This window comes from Artemia sp. Qi Xiang Cuo, chromosome 12 (assembly GCF_049724085.1).
Source record: "Artemia sp. Qi Xiang Cuo chromosome 12, ASM4972408v1, whole genome shotgun sequence".
In the NCBI taxonomy this organism is placed as follows: domain Eukaryota; kingdom Metazoa; phylum Arthropoda; class Branchiopoda; order Anostraca; family Artemiidae; genus Artemia; species Artemia sp. Qi Xiang Cuo.
Window position 1 is genome coordinate 11542070 of NC_142805.1, and position 14763 is coordinate 11556832.

General features: G+C 35.7%; 1 protein-coding gene across 1 annotated transcript; it reads left to right on the forward strand.

The window, feature by feature from the left end:
• Positions 1–4375: 4375 nt before the first annotated feature.
• Positions 4376–8225, forward strand: LOC148945779 (uncharacterized). The gene is made up of 2 exons (XM_089097516.1): positions 4376–4430; positions 6956–8225. The coding sequence occupies exons 1-2, from the start codon at positions 4376–4378 to the stop codon at positions 8131–8133; spliced, it is 1233 nt and encodes a 410-aa protein (XP_088953642.1). The 3' UTR covers positions 8134–8225.
• Positions 8226–14763: the final 6538 nt, after the last annotated feature.

Here is a 14763-nt window from a genome sequence, read left to right on the forward strand (position 1 = left end):
TATTTATATTTTAGTGGATATTAAAAACTAGACTTATTTTTCTGAAAATACTTTTTAAATTGCTTGAATTACACTTTAGATCTGAATTTTAAATTCCTTTACAAGATAATTACTCAATTTTTAATAAAGTTTTTAATTGATAAATTTAATGCTATTTCATAATATCTTTTTGGATCTAATTTTACATCTATTGTCACATTCTTGAAGCCCTAAAAGCAAGAACAACTAGGTATAACCTCCTGGATAAAAAAAGAAAATTTACATCAAAAAGACGGTATTTAATTTTTGCACCCTAATAATCAGATTTCTAACGCCTTTGACTTTTGAAGGAGTTGAGCCTGTGTTTTCAACTGTGTTAAGATAAAATATGCTTTGCAGTGGTTAAAAGTCATTATTAGTCATCAATCATTATGCGTTTTGTATTTTAGGACCTTCCTGACTTAAATCTGTGTTGTATCCAAGTGTTGATGATAGTATAATACTTCTCATAATTTGCATTAACTTTCCAAGATCTTTCATGGACTTGCCACAAATTCCAAAAATGGCTGATCTCATCACTGGTTCTGAGGACCCTTTCATTAAAAACGGTAATTTTTTAAAGTAAAATTTTCTGTTACAGAAAAAAAAAGTTTGCTTTAGTGTTTTATTTGAATTGTTTGGAGGTAATTAGAGTTCAAGCTGGCTGGCAAATAGAGAACTGCCACTATGTGATGTTATTAACAGTTTTATTTAATTATTTCTCAACAGGATCGTCCTAGAGGGCCAAATAAATATGGATTATAGTCCAGAATTTTTTTCAAGTGTGGTGTGTAGTGTGTGTGTGTGTGTGGTGTGTAGTGTGTGTGTGTGTGTGTGTGTTTTTGTTTGTTTTTTTGTTTGTTTTTGTGTTTGTTTGTGTGTTTTTGTGGTTTAAATGTAATGTATTATTAAAACCCATCTGAATTGAAAAAAAGCTACTTTGCTCTAGAAAATAATTGTCCCTTTTTTTTCTGTCTCATTAAGTGATCCAAAGAAAAAAGATGAAACCGCACATGTTTTTGGATCTAACTACTACGACCTGAGGGGTGATAAAAGTGGCTTCTTTGTGCCACAAAACACTTAAATTCAGATTTTTAGCTTGGTAAGTCAATTAATCATCCCATAGAGATATTTTTCGTCAATCTTTTCCATGTGCAGGTATGATGAACGATATATTACCACCAAAGTAGGGGTAGTCCTGGGACTTCAGATAGGAGTAGCAAGTTATAAGACATGTATGAGAGGGATAAAGTTAGTTGAATTCTGCTGCTAAACTTTGGGAGACTATATTTTGTATTTTAGTTTTAAGGAGGTAATTCAGAAACCTCCTAATTTATTAGTATTTTTTTGCCTTTAGTTATGTAAATTTTTTGTGATTTTTAAGCTGTAAAATTTTAATTTTTTGTTATATTTTTTTATTCAATATTCTTTTTTCTTTTTTTTAGTACTTTATCCTAAATTGACACTTATCCAGCTGTTAGTTCTATGTTATGAATTTTGTTTTATGAATTTCAGGTTTTTGTTTGTTCTATGTTAATGAATTTCGTTGAATATTTCAGGTTTTCTTTTGGTTTATAAAAAAACAGGTTTTAAAACTATTTGCGAAAAAACTTGAATAGTCTATACATCGAATTTTATGTATTAATATAATGTCTATATATTTGAATTTTCACATGTAGGCTAACTGAAAAGAAAAAGTAGTCAAATTTTCTTTGTAAGCTTTACTGTTAAATTTATATACTTGACTTGACTTATATCCTATCCAGCCTTTGTGGCTATATTGGTGCTTCTTCTCGTCTCACTAGTCGTTGAATATGACGACGGTATTTGCTTCTATCTGGTGCAAGACGCAGGAGTTGGGTGAGGTTCTGGCCATTGAGGTTGTCGTACCATATCTTGTGAGGTCGGCCACGAGGTCGTTTGCCATGTACCCGTCCTTCAAACGTGATTTTAGGGGGTTTATTTGATGACATTCGTTGGATATGACCAAGCCAGCGGAGTTGCTGATTTCTTATTCGGTCCATGATAGTGTATGAGCAGTCGAGGAGCTTACGGAGGTCTTCATTGGATACTCGGTCGATATAGGTGATCCCTGCTATGCGACGGAGACATTTTGTTTCAAATGCAAATATTCACCTTTTGTCATCAGCTTTAATTGACCATGTTTCACTTGCGTACATAGTAATGGGAATTATGAGAGAGTTTAAGAGCCCGATCTTCAATGATTTTTATACTAATTTACTTTTCCAAATCGATGATAGGCTCTTGAAGCTGCTGGCTGCAAGGCCCAGTCTACACCTAATCGATTTTGAGCAATCGTTGTTAGAGGTTAAAAGACTGCCGAGGAAGACAAAAGATTCTGCATTTTGAAGTTGCTCTCCTATTATGGTTAGCTGTATAGCTCCGGGTGCAGAGTCTCTGGATGACCGCATGACTTTTGTTTTTGTTGTGTTGACAACTATCCCAAAGGTTTCGGTTGCTGACACTATCTCGTTTGTTCCTGTTTGGAGGAGATGTTCATGACTGTTAATACTCATTATGTCGTCTGCGCACACTAATTTTCTGCAAATTTCCCTCCAAGGGATGTACCGTCTTTTTTTTTACCAATTGACAAAGCTGCGATTGGAAATAGATTAAATAGATGAAGGGATATGAGGTAACCCTGAAGAACACTGGCTGGCGTTTGGAACTTTTCTGTCACTCCCTCAGGCGTCTGAACCTGGCTACAGAAGTTCAAATACATATCTTTGATCAATGTTACAATGTTTTTGGGGACTCTATAATGCAGAAGTATGTGCCAAAGCCCGTTGCGCCATATTAAATTCAAGGCCTTTTTAAAGTAAAAAAAAAGGAAGAGCAATTCTTTCGCAATTTCTATATTTTTCTCCATCAATTGCCGGGTGGAAAATTTATGATCTATAGTAGATCGATCTCTTTGGAAGCCGGCCTGATATTCCTCTTAAGTGAGGTATGTCAGGGATTTTAGTCGGTTAAGTATTTCGCGAGAATCTTTGCCGGTTGGCTTGTCATGCTAATTGGTCTGTAGTTATTACAGTCGCCTTTTCCACCCTTTTTAAAGGGGGACAACCATGGCTTTCGCCCAAGATCTGGGGAAGTGGCCTGTTTCCCAGATGCCTACTGTGACTTTATGATAAGTGTCTACCAGTTCTTCTGGGTCCGACTTAATTAGCTCTGACTGTATGCCATCTGGGCCAGAAGCTTTGTTTGTTTTCAGGGATTGTATAGCAGCAACTACCTCTTCTCGTAATGGTGGTGGACTTATATCTACTGGGTACTCCGGTAGTTGAAAAGACAGTAGGATAGATGGGTCAGGGATTATTGTGGGGTTCAGTTTCTGGCAAAAGTGTTCCTTCCAGCGTTCCTGCCTCTCCTCAGAATCTGTGATAAGTTGTCCATGTTTATCTAACAGGGTTGTTGCTGCCGCGGGTTTCTTTTCCGACAGTTCCCTTACTTTTTTTGTACATGTAGTGGCTGTCCTTTTTTTGAAGGCGTCTTCGCATTCATGGCACTTGTCTGGACGTATTGGCGCAGAGCCTGCCATATAATTTTCTCTATTAGACGTTTCAACCTCTTGCATTCACCCTGGCTTTGTCGGTCTTGTTTGTTGGCTTGAATACGTTTTTCAGCACAGATATCGATTATATCGGGTGTGATCCATGGTGTATCTGAGCGGGACTGTACTCCTAAGATTTCATTAGCCGTTTCTCTGATGATTGAGGCGCTTTCATCAACCAGACGGTCGACTTCCTCAGTGGTTGGGATTCCCGTGAGTTAGATGCTTGACAGCTTATTCGAGAGAGCAGTTTTATGCTTGTTTCTTGTTTCGTTTTTTTAGGAAATCGACACGGTATTTTGGGTTGCTTTTCTTGGGTGGTTGGGGTTTTCGGAGGCGCCTACGGAGCTCTGGCATGAGTAGAACATGGTCAGAGTCAAAATCACCACCGGCCAAAGATCCTGTATTCAGCACTGACGACTTCTAACGCTTGCGGACCAGTATGAGGTCAATCATATTTGAGGCCGTCTGGGGACTCCATGTGACCTCTCTGCGTTCTCTATGTCGAAACATTGTGTTGGTAATGAAAAGGTTGTTATCATCACAGAAATCTGTGCGCATTTCTCCCCTAAGGTTTTGTCGTCCATGTCTGAACTTTCCCATTCCTTATTTAAAACCTGCCTTTGATTGTCTGACGATAGCGTTAAAGTCCCCGATGACGAACAGAACATTCTTCTTAGGCACCTGGTCTTTGGTGTGTTGGAGCTGGGCGTAGAAATCTTCTGCATCTTGGTCACTCCGGGAAGAGTCGGGGCATAAACTTAGATGAGGGAAATGTTAACGATGGAACCTTTAAAACGGGCAGTAATAATACGCTCTGAGAGTGGATTTATAGCAAGTAGAGATTTTTTTGCACGTTTTGACAGTAGAAAGCCAATATCTTGACGGTGAACATCGTCGCTTCGTCCTAAGGTGATAAGGGTGCTCCCGTTTATGGTTTCTATTCTATTTAAAGGCAGGTGGGTCTCTGATAATCCAATAATATCCCAATGGTAGCGGTCGATTTCATTTAAAATTAATTCCTTTTCCCCGGCTTAGCAAGTGTTCGTATGTTTAACGTACCAAGTGAAAGTGATGTCTTTGGGGTAAATGTCGTTGTCTTCTCTGACTGGACAGTCGTCAAATCGGTTAAATAATCGTCGGTTGCCCCGGACGCGGTAAATACAACATTATCATTATATAAAGAAAGAAAAACAAGCAAAATTGGGTTTTTATAGGCCAAATGAAAATACTGAAAATCTTTCAGAAAATTTTGGTTTAAGAAAATCTTTTAATTTTTGGCTTTTATTGAATTTTATTCATCTTTTAAGTTTTTGTTTTTTTGGTCTTTTCACATTTTCAGTATTTTCATTTGGCCTATAAAAACCCCATTTTTGCTCGTTTTTCTTTCTTTATGTGATATCAGGCCAATGTGGCTTAAGAAATTATCATTATCGTTATCATCATCATCGCTATTATCATCCATAGTATTATCATTTCTACGATTTATAACTCTAGATATCAGACCATCGGTTGCCCTGGACGCGGTAGCACAGGTTCCTTCATCTATTTTTTGCCATTTCATATAAAAGAGAAGAAGTTTCGTGGTACTTTTGTCAGGATAGCGGTATGCCATTCCTTTCTATCCTTAGCAGAGGCCAATGTCCATGGTTTTGGATCATCTGCCCTTCTCAGTTGTCCCTCTAGAAAGGGATCCTCCCGTTCGGTGTTCTGCAGCACCGAGCAATTTGACCCATTGCTGGGGGAAGGTTTGTAACCGCCGGGAGGTGTCCACACGCCGATGGCCCTATACGGTGATGTACGGTGATGTAAGATGTGTCTTAGGGACCTTCCTCCTCTCACGCCTGTATTTATGACCCCCGGGATAGGGTATCCCAGTTTCAATTATGGACCCCCAGGAACTAGGTCCCATTAGGTCCGTGCCTCCTATGAAGGTATCTTACATATCTGTAGGACGTTCCCCTATCCGCCACCTGAGGACGTGCTGAGTGGCCTTGGGGAGGCCCCCCTACTAAGAATATGACTCAGTAGGACTTAAAGTTATTTATTCGACTTAGAATTATTTAGGACTCAGACATATTTATATGTGTCTGTTTAATTTAAAATTTTGTTTTAGAATTTGAAGACGCTTTGCCATGTGACGTTTAGAAGCCCTTTCATTTTCCAAACCATCTTTTGTCACCAAAGCGTGAAGATGTTCCCTTGCTGAATTTACCTAGCATTTCAGGACCATTTAAATTTGAACACGACGCCAAAGAAGGGCAACCCAAATGTTCTAACAATGAAGGTATATTTAAAATATTGTGTTTTTGTTAATTGAAATGTATTGTATATTATTTTATTGGACAAAAATCAGACAAAGCAGCCTAAACTTTAGAAGGAACTTTTGTTTTATCGTTTTCAAATGTGCAGGTGTTTGCCAAACCACTTTTGTAGTCTTCAATGAATATTTTTAAATTTTTGGTTGAAAGCAGTTTTGCAGATTTTATTATTTTTCCGAAGGGATGATACTAAGCCTTAAAACTACATCTCTATATAAATTTTATAATCCATATTTATGGTGTATATTTCTCTTCAAATTAAGAGATAAATCTGTCTATTATTTTGATTTAAAATAGAATTTGAAAGAAGCAGAAAATGGGTTGTTATTATCTGAACTGTCTACCAGAAATTTATTATTTAGAATATTAATTTACTGAAAACACTAGATTCAAACAAAAATACTGAATTCATTTTTTGCAGATCAAGTCAAAAGTTTTTTTTGTCTATTTTAGAACGAGCTGTTATAAATATTTAGCTAGAAGAACAGAGCGAGTCTCATTGGATGGAAAAAAATGATGAAAGTCACGTTTTCCTAATACGGATGAATCCTTTTAATGCAAATTGAAAAATAATTCTGCTCGCAAGGTACTCCAGCCTGACTCTTTGTTACAAAGGAAATTTTTTTAAACGATGCAAAACGATGTCACTCTGTGTGATAGAAATGTCCAGATTTTTTTTGTATTGTTTTTCAGTGTTATAAAAAGATTTATCCCTATTTTGACTTTTATTTGTAAGAACTGAGGAAAACGTGACTCGTCTAACTTCAACATATGATGTGCTTTTTTTTAGCTCTTCCTCTTTTAGTTACAATAATTCCTAATATTTGTTGCAATATTTCCTCTTTTTCACTTATGGTTTGATTTAAAAGAGGGATCGAAAATAAAATAAGTTGCTGAAACATATCGAAACACATACTGTTTTTCTCTGTTTTTAACTCAGAAGACTTTTAAAACATTTTGAATGATATGTATTTATTTTCAGTTTTAAGAGATTTGATTTTCTGTGTTATTTGGTTACCTCTGTAGACTTTTCAACTTTTAGGTCACTTTTCACCACACGTTTCTGGACTTCACTTGCAGGGAAATACGTCACTAGATGTTTCAAAGAATCCATCTACGAGTAGTTCCTCAATTTCTTTTGCAGCAGAATCTGAAGGAAAAAGATTCGTACATAAAAAAACAGGTTTGAAAAGTCGCCTTCAAAGTAAAAAATATGAAAAATTGAAAAGATATCAAAGAATTCACAAAAACAAAAACACATATAAATGTAAGGTATGTGAGAAGACCTTTTCTCTAGTGCGCGATTTGAACCGGCACCAAAGAGTGCATACAGGTGAGAAACCGTTTAAGTGTGATGTATGTGACCAAACCTTTTCTCAAGCATCAAATTTGAACCGGCACCAAAGAGTGCATACAGGTGAGAAACCGTTTAGGTGTAATGTTTGTGATCAAACCTTTTCTCAAGCATCAGGTTTGAACACCCATAAAAGAGTGCACACGGGTGAGAAGCCGTTTAAGTGTGTTGTTTGTGACAAAACCTTTTCTGTAGCAGAACATCTGATAATCCATCAAAGAATGCATACGGGTGAGAAACCGTTTAAGTCTGATGTTTGTGACCAAACCTTTTCTCAAGCATCTTATTTGAACCGGCACCAAAGAGTGCATACAGGAAAGAAACTATTTGAATGTAATGTATGTGATCAATCCTTTTTTCAAGCATCAAATTTGAACATTCATCAAATAGTGGATATGGGTGAGAAGCCGTTTAAGTGTGATGTTTGTGACCGAAACTTTTCTCAATCATCAAATTTGAACACCCATCAAAGAATGCATACAGGTGACAAACCGTTTAAGTGTGATTTTTGTGATAAAACCTTTTCATTAGCACAAAATTTGAACACCCATAAGAGAATGCATACGGGTGAAAAACCGTTTAGGTGTGATGTTTGTGATAAAACCTTTTCTCAAATTTCACATTTGAACACCCATAAAAGAATCCATAGCGGTGAGAAACCGTTTAAGTGTGATGTTTGTGATGTAACCTTTTCTCGAGCATCAAGTTTGAAAACCCATAAAAGAGTGCACACGGGTGAGAAGCCGTTTAAGTGTAATGTATGTGACGAGACCTTTTCTCGCGCTGATCGTTTGAACCAGCACCTAAGAATGCATATGGGTAAGAAACTGTATAAATGTGATGTATGGGACCCAACTTTTTCTTGAGCAGGAAATTTGACCAAGCACCAAAGAGGGCATATGAATGAGTAGACAGTTACATATTATGTATGTGGGAAGCGTTTTTCGCAAGTTTGCAGTTTAAATACATACCGAAGACTGCGTACAGATGAGTAACCATGTATATGTGATGTGTGTAGAGAAACTTTTGTGATTTTAGCAATTTTACTGGCATTAAAGAGTGCATACAGGAGTTTAAAAAGATTGTTGTATCCTCAGTGGTTTGTGGCTATTATTCTCACAACCAATTAGTACATCGAATTAGCTTTTTTCAATGTTTTTCTTGTGTGTTTTGTTTCCTTAGCAATTTTAGTTTCTTTAGTAATACAAATTTGCTTGAGTGTTACCATTGTGATTTATGTAAGAAATGCTTGTTTACATCAAGGTTTTTGAATGAGCTCCAAAGATTTCATACATGTGAGAAACTGTTTAAAAGATTATTTATGCAAGAAATGCTTGCTGTAGCTGGAGTATTTTAGCATGCTACAACAAAAGAGTGTTCACGCTACAACAAGACCTTTGGAACAATAGTGATTTTATTTAAATAAGAAAAAATGATGAAGAATTAAAGCTGTTCCACGTTGGCTAAATCTCACATTTTAATTAGCACTTTGGATATATATTTTTTTTTTCGCAATTTAAGCTTGTATTTCATCCAATGACCAATGTGGAACCACACGAGCCGAAAAAGGCAAATCCCTATTTTCCGAAAAAAATTCCTCTTAAATTGATAATCTCAAAAGAAACAAAGTTTACATTGTCCAAAACTGAAATGCATAATAATTAAGAGTTTTAAGCAACTAAAAATTTACACAAGAAAGCAACATATAATTAGTTATCAATTGTTTTATTTAGTTCAAAAAAAAAAAAAAAGAAAATAATCAAGGCTAAAGAAACAGGAACCATGGATCAATTGACAATAACAAATTTGTGGCTCATGTGTCTCTTTCTTCTTAATAAGCGATCCTCACTGAATTACTCGGATTTTGATTAAAAAAAGAAAGAAAAAAAAGATAAATCTCAGCCACAGATGCACTACTTTGTTTATGATAGTGTGCAGAATTATGTATCTCTAGACCAAAAGACCTAACCGCACAAAAAAACTGAAAGTAGTTTTTTGTCCATATATAGTGTTTGAAAAGAGCCAAAAGCTTTGTTTTTGAATTGCTGGGAAATTCGATTTTTCAGTACTTGAGGAATCTTTTGTTTATTGCAAATGAAAAAAAAAGATTACCTACCATACAACATTTCAATGCGTTCTGATATTAATCTGTTTAAAAAAAAAAATTAAAGTTTTTTTTTTACATAAACAAATTTTTTAGTTGCAAATTTAGAATAATTCCACTAGGCTAAAGACGTAAAATCATTAAAGCTCCAATTACTCCTTATAAATCACTCTATAAACATTAACAGTCTAAGAAATAACCGATTTTTGCTTTGAAGAAAAATTAGAATGTTTAATTCAACAGTTAGAGCTCTTATTCCCAGACACAATTATTTCTAGGGATTGAAGAATGATCTATTTTAGCTATTTGAAAGACTGGAGTGCTGTAAGTGTTTGTTAAAACAATCGTAGTAAAAGTTTTACCGTTTACTAATATTTGTCGTTTCTGTTTGGTCAAGCAAAAAACTAGATGTTCTCAAATTGATTTGCTGAAATTAGTGGGTTCATAAAACAAAATTTAAACAGATTTGGATTAAAAATGAGGCCTGTTGACTTTATTTATCTGTTTTCAGCTTTTGGCAAGATGAGTTTGTAAAAATTAATTTGCAACTTCAGACTATGTACCCAGTTTCCAATGGAATATTTTACACTAGCTTACTCTTTTCCAAGAGCATGAATCAGATCTTTGGTCTTAAATAGTGTTGATATAATTTACTGCTTTGTATAAATGTTTTTGCTCTAAGGATCCTTAAATCATTACTTATACAAGTTTACCTAGACATACGTTCCAAGTTTTAATCAAGCACTTAAGTTTTCTTTTGATATTAGTCATTTGCATAACTTGGGAAAGTTTCCTCGAAATGTCTTTTGAAAGAAATAAAATTCTCTTGGCGGGAATATTCGTAAGATCCTCGGTTTAAGAATGAATAGCAAGCCTACCTTTCGTCAAATGTTCATTTAATAATAGTAATCAAGAAAATTTCTAGAGTATGAGTACATCAATAATATCAAGAGTACATCAAGAAAAAAAAGCAAACTTGCACACTTGACAATTATCATAGGCAGCATAATAGCGCTGCCTCAGTAAATAACGATGTTGGCACAATGTATTATTTATTTTCTTGTTTTGGCCAGGTCACTTCGTATTGAAGGAGTTGCTGCAGAAACTTCGAAAAGGGCTCATTCGATTGGAAATTGGAATGGCTAGTGCTCTTTTTAATGGTCGAAAGTGATTGGAAAATTGTTAGATAGCTATTATGTTCAGCGTAGTTGATTTCCAGATAGAAAATATTTTTTTGAGGAGGACACTCCCCCAACAGCCCTCAGGGCAAGGGTTGTAAGTTATGCCCTGGGGGCATAATTTACAAAATGTATAAACACATCCAATCAAAATTTTGAGATTTGCCATTTTGTTCAAAGTAGTTGAAAGGTCCGGAAATTATATCTTTGAGGATGACACTCCCCCCACAGCCCTCAGGGTAAAAGTTGTAAGTTGTGCACTGGGGGCATATAATGTTTTTATGGAAAGCTTTGTCGTAGAGACTTGAAAAATGGCTCATTCGATTGGAAACTCAAAGGGCTGGTGCCCTTTTTAATAGTCGAAAGTGATTGGAGTGCAACTAAACCCCCTCTCACGCCCATCTTTTCCCCAAACACATCAAATCAAAAATTTTAGATAGCCATTTTGTTCAATGTAGTTTTGGAAAATAGGTCTTTGAGGATGATAAACCCCTCAGAACCCTCAGGACAAGGGCTCTAAGCTATGCCCTGGGGGCATATATGGTTTTTATAGATAGCGATGTTGTAGAAACTTCAAAAAGGGCTCATTCGATTGGAAACTGAAAGGGCTAGTGCCCTTTTTAATAATTGAAAGTAATTGAAGGGCAACTAACCCCTCTCTCACGCCCACCATTTCCCCAAACACATCCAATCAAAATTTTTGAGATATCCATTTTGTTCAACGTAGTTGAAAGTGCTGGAAATTATGTCTTTGAGGATGACATCCCCTCCACAGACTTCAGGGCAAGGGTTGTAAGTTTGCCCTGGGGACATATAAGGTTTTTATAGAAAGAGTTGTCGTAGAAACTTCAAAGAGGGCTCATTAGACTGGAAATTGAAATGGCTAGTGCCCTTTTCAATAGTCAAAAGTGATTGGAGGGCAACTAACCTCCCTCTCGCGCTCACCATTTTCCCAAACAGATCCAATCAAGACTTTGAGATAGCCATTTTGTTCAACATAGTTGAAAGTTCTGGAAATTATGTCTTTGAGGATGACAAACCCTCCGCACCTCTGAGGGCAAGGGTTGAAAGTTATGCCCTGGGGCCATATAAAGTTTTTATAGATAGAATTGTCCTAGAAACTTAAACAGGGCTCACTCAATTAGAAATTGAAAGGGCTAGTACCCTTTTTAAAAGTCAATAGTGATTGGAGGGCAACTTACCCCCCTCTCACAACCACCTTTTCCCCAAACACATCCAATCAAAGTTTTGAGATAGGCATTTTTTCAACGTAGTTGAAAGTTTTGGAAATTAGGTCTTTGAGGATGACAACCCTCAGGGTAAGGGTTGTAGGTTATGCCTTGGCGGCATATAAGGTTTTTTTTTTAAAAAAGCTTTGTTCTAGAAACTCTAAAAAGGGCTCATCCGATCGGAAATTGAAAGGGATTGTACTCTTTTTAATAGTCAAAAAGGATTGAAGGGTAACTAACCCCTTTCTCATACTCGCCATTTCCCCAAACACATTCAGTCAAAATTTTGAGATGACCATTTGTTTAACGTAGTTCAATTTTCTATAAATTAGGTCTTTGGGGATGAAAACCCCCCACGACCCTCAGGGCAAGGGTTGTCAGTTATGCCCTGGGGGCATATAAGGTTTTTATTATAAGGTTTAATATGTATATGCTACCACTGCTATTACAATTACCACTAGTCCCCGGCGTCGCACCTATAAGAGAATACCGACGCAATGAATGTTGACTAAAAACACTTATTTTTTGGTCAATCTTCCTCAAATCTCATTTTTTTTTACAAGATATTCTACCTAGTCATAATGTAGAAACTTCACGAGTTGCTGGCTGGATGCTGATCTTCTTCATTATTCATGAAGAGAAGCAGAGATTTGGTAGAAACTATAGGGCTGTAGCATTTCAGAACCCTTGCAGAATAGTTGAAATATCTAAGAGCTCTGTATTCCTAACAGAATTAATTATCAAAATTAGTAGTATTTCTATTCGTCGAGGGGGAAATACCCCCCTCACGCCAATCATTTCCCAAACACTTCCAATCAAAATTTTGATATAGCCATCTTGTTCAGCCTATCAGAAAGGTCTGGAAATAACGTCTTTGAGGAGAACGGATCCCCCTGCCCTCAGAGCAAGGGTTGTAAGTTATGCCCTGGGGATATATAGGTTTTTTTATAGAAAGTGCGGTCATACAAACTTCGGAGGGGGCTCATTAGATTTTTAATCAGATGCTCTAGTGCTCTCTTTAAGAGTCAAAGGGCAGCTACCCCTTCCCCCTACACACACGTCGTATTGTCCTGAAATGGGTCTAATAGAAATTTTGAGATAGCCATTCTATTCAAAATAGTCTAAATATCATATAACAAGGCTTTTGGGGTTGAAAAAACCCCGAGAGATTAGGGCCAAGGGTTTTAAGTTATGCCCAGTGGGTATTTAAGGTTTTTATGGAAGGGATGGTTGTTTAAATTCAGAAGAGGCTCCGTCTTTCTCCCTGAAAAGGATTATTTCAATATAAAACGAACTGAAATTAAAAAAAAACTTTTTGCACAAAATAAGTTTTTCAAAAACAAAGTAAAGAACACAATTAAACCAAAAATGAACAAAAATAGAATAAAATAATCTACTAAGCATACAACTACCGCAAGCCAATACCAATAAATAAATGAAACCAAAAACAAACAGAAATTCAAATAAGTCAAACTCAAAAAGAGCAGAAATTAATCCGAGTAGGGGCCTAAATCTCACGCTATCTAAAAGCCAGAATTTAATTTGTACTTTACTGAAAAAAATTAAACTGAAATTACTGGAAAAAACATGCATTGTCAGTTTAATATACATATGCTGATATTTATTCCTTAAAATATTAATTTATTTTTGATTTCTTAAAGTTATAAAAGTGACAAAAATTTAAAAGAATTTTTTTCCACCGGAAGACTCGGGATGGGATTTCTCCTCAACTTAACTTCTGAGGGCTTAGGAGAAGTTACAATGTTGGCTAAATTTATTTATTTTAAAGTAACTGTAGCTAAAATATTACTAAATATTTATTTTTAAGATAAATATGTATATGATAGATAAATATATATTAAATATAATATAATTATTAATTTCTTAATTTGTTTATAAAATTTTCATTTAAGATATAACTTATGTCCGTATAAAAAATTCAAAATTCATGGAAAAATTAGCAACGTGGATATTGTTATACCCGAAAAGAAAGGGTTTGTCTTGCGCGTTCTTTTTCAAAATGAGACTCAGAATAAAAAGTAAAAAAACGTCTTTAAGGAAATCTGAAAGGAGAGAAAATCCCCCTGAGATTGATCCAAAGGATCTCACCAGAAACAGGGTTAAACAAGGATTGCGTCTTGTTTTGATTTGTTCGTTAGTCCAATCGTACATTTTGTGCCGTTGCTCCTTGTAGTCATGTACAACGTAGTACAGACGAACTCAACAAATAAAATATTACAAAAAAACTGACTGAGAATTTCACCATTATTTTATTCGTGGAATAAGCAATGGAAAAGAAAACTTACTTTGCAAAACCTAAAACGCAAAATAAAAATGTTTTGTTGGGATACCTTTATTGAAAACTCCTTCTGTGTATTCAATGAAAAAATTAAAACGGCAAATTTACCCCTTTCCTAAAACTTGAAAGGTGTATTTTGTTCCCTCCCCTGTCTTTACTTTGTTGTTTAACACCATTTTCAGGGATTACTTGGGAGGTGGTTCCGGGAATTAGTCAAACTGGAAGTGATCTTGGAAACCAATAGATAGCAATGTATGGGTGTAAGGATGGAACTGGGAATATTAAGAAGAAAACACGTTACGAAAACAATTCTTACTTCATAATATGCAGAACATTTATAGTTTTCACAATGTGAATGCTCTTTTGCTTTAATTTTTTTCCAACACCCGCCTCATTTCCAAATATATAACCAAAAGTATATATTCACATGCATTTTGCCCTGCGTCACTTATTTCAACGTGGTTGCCCGTCAATTGAATCAACACTGACGAAACCAAGAAACGAAAAAGCCTGGTAATTATAAACTTTGTGCCATTTATTTGCACATTAGGGGGGGGGGCTAAATTTAGTTGAAGCGTATTCAAAATGTGTTTACCACAATTTTTCGGCATATTATGAAGTAAGAATGGTTTTCTTAACATGTTTCCTTCTTAATAGCCCAATTCTAAGTTTACACCTTTTTTTTC

Coding starts and splice junctions, on each gene's coding strand:
- LOC148945779 (XM_089097516.1), top strand. CDS start 4,376: ATGGAACCTTTAAAACGGGCAGTAATAATACGCTCTGAGAGTGGATTT. Junction 4,431..6,955: donor TGAGAGTGGATTTATAGCAA/GTAGAGATTTTT, acceptor TTCAACTTTTAG/GTCACTTTTCACCACACGTT.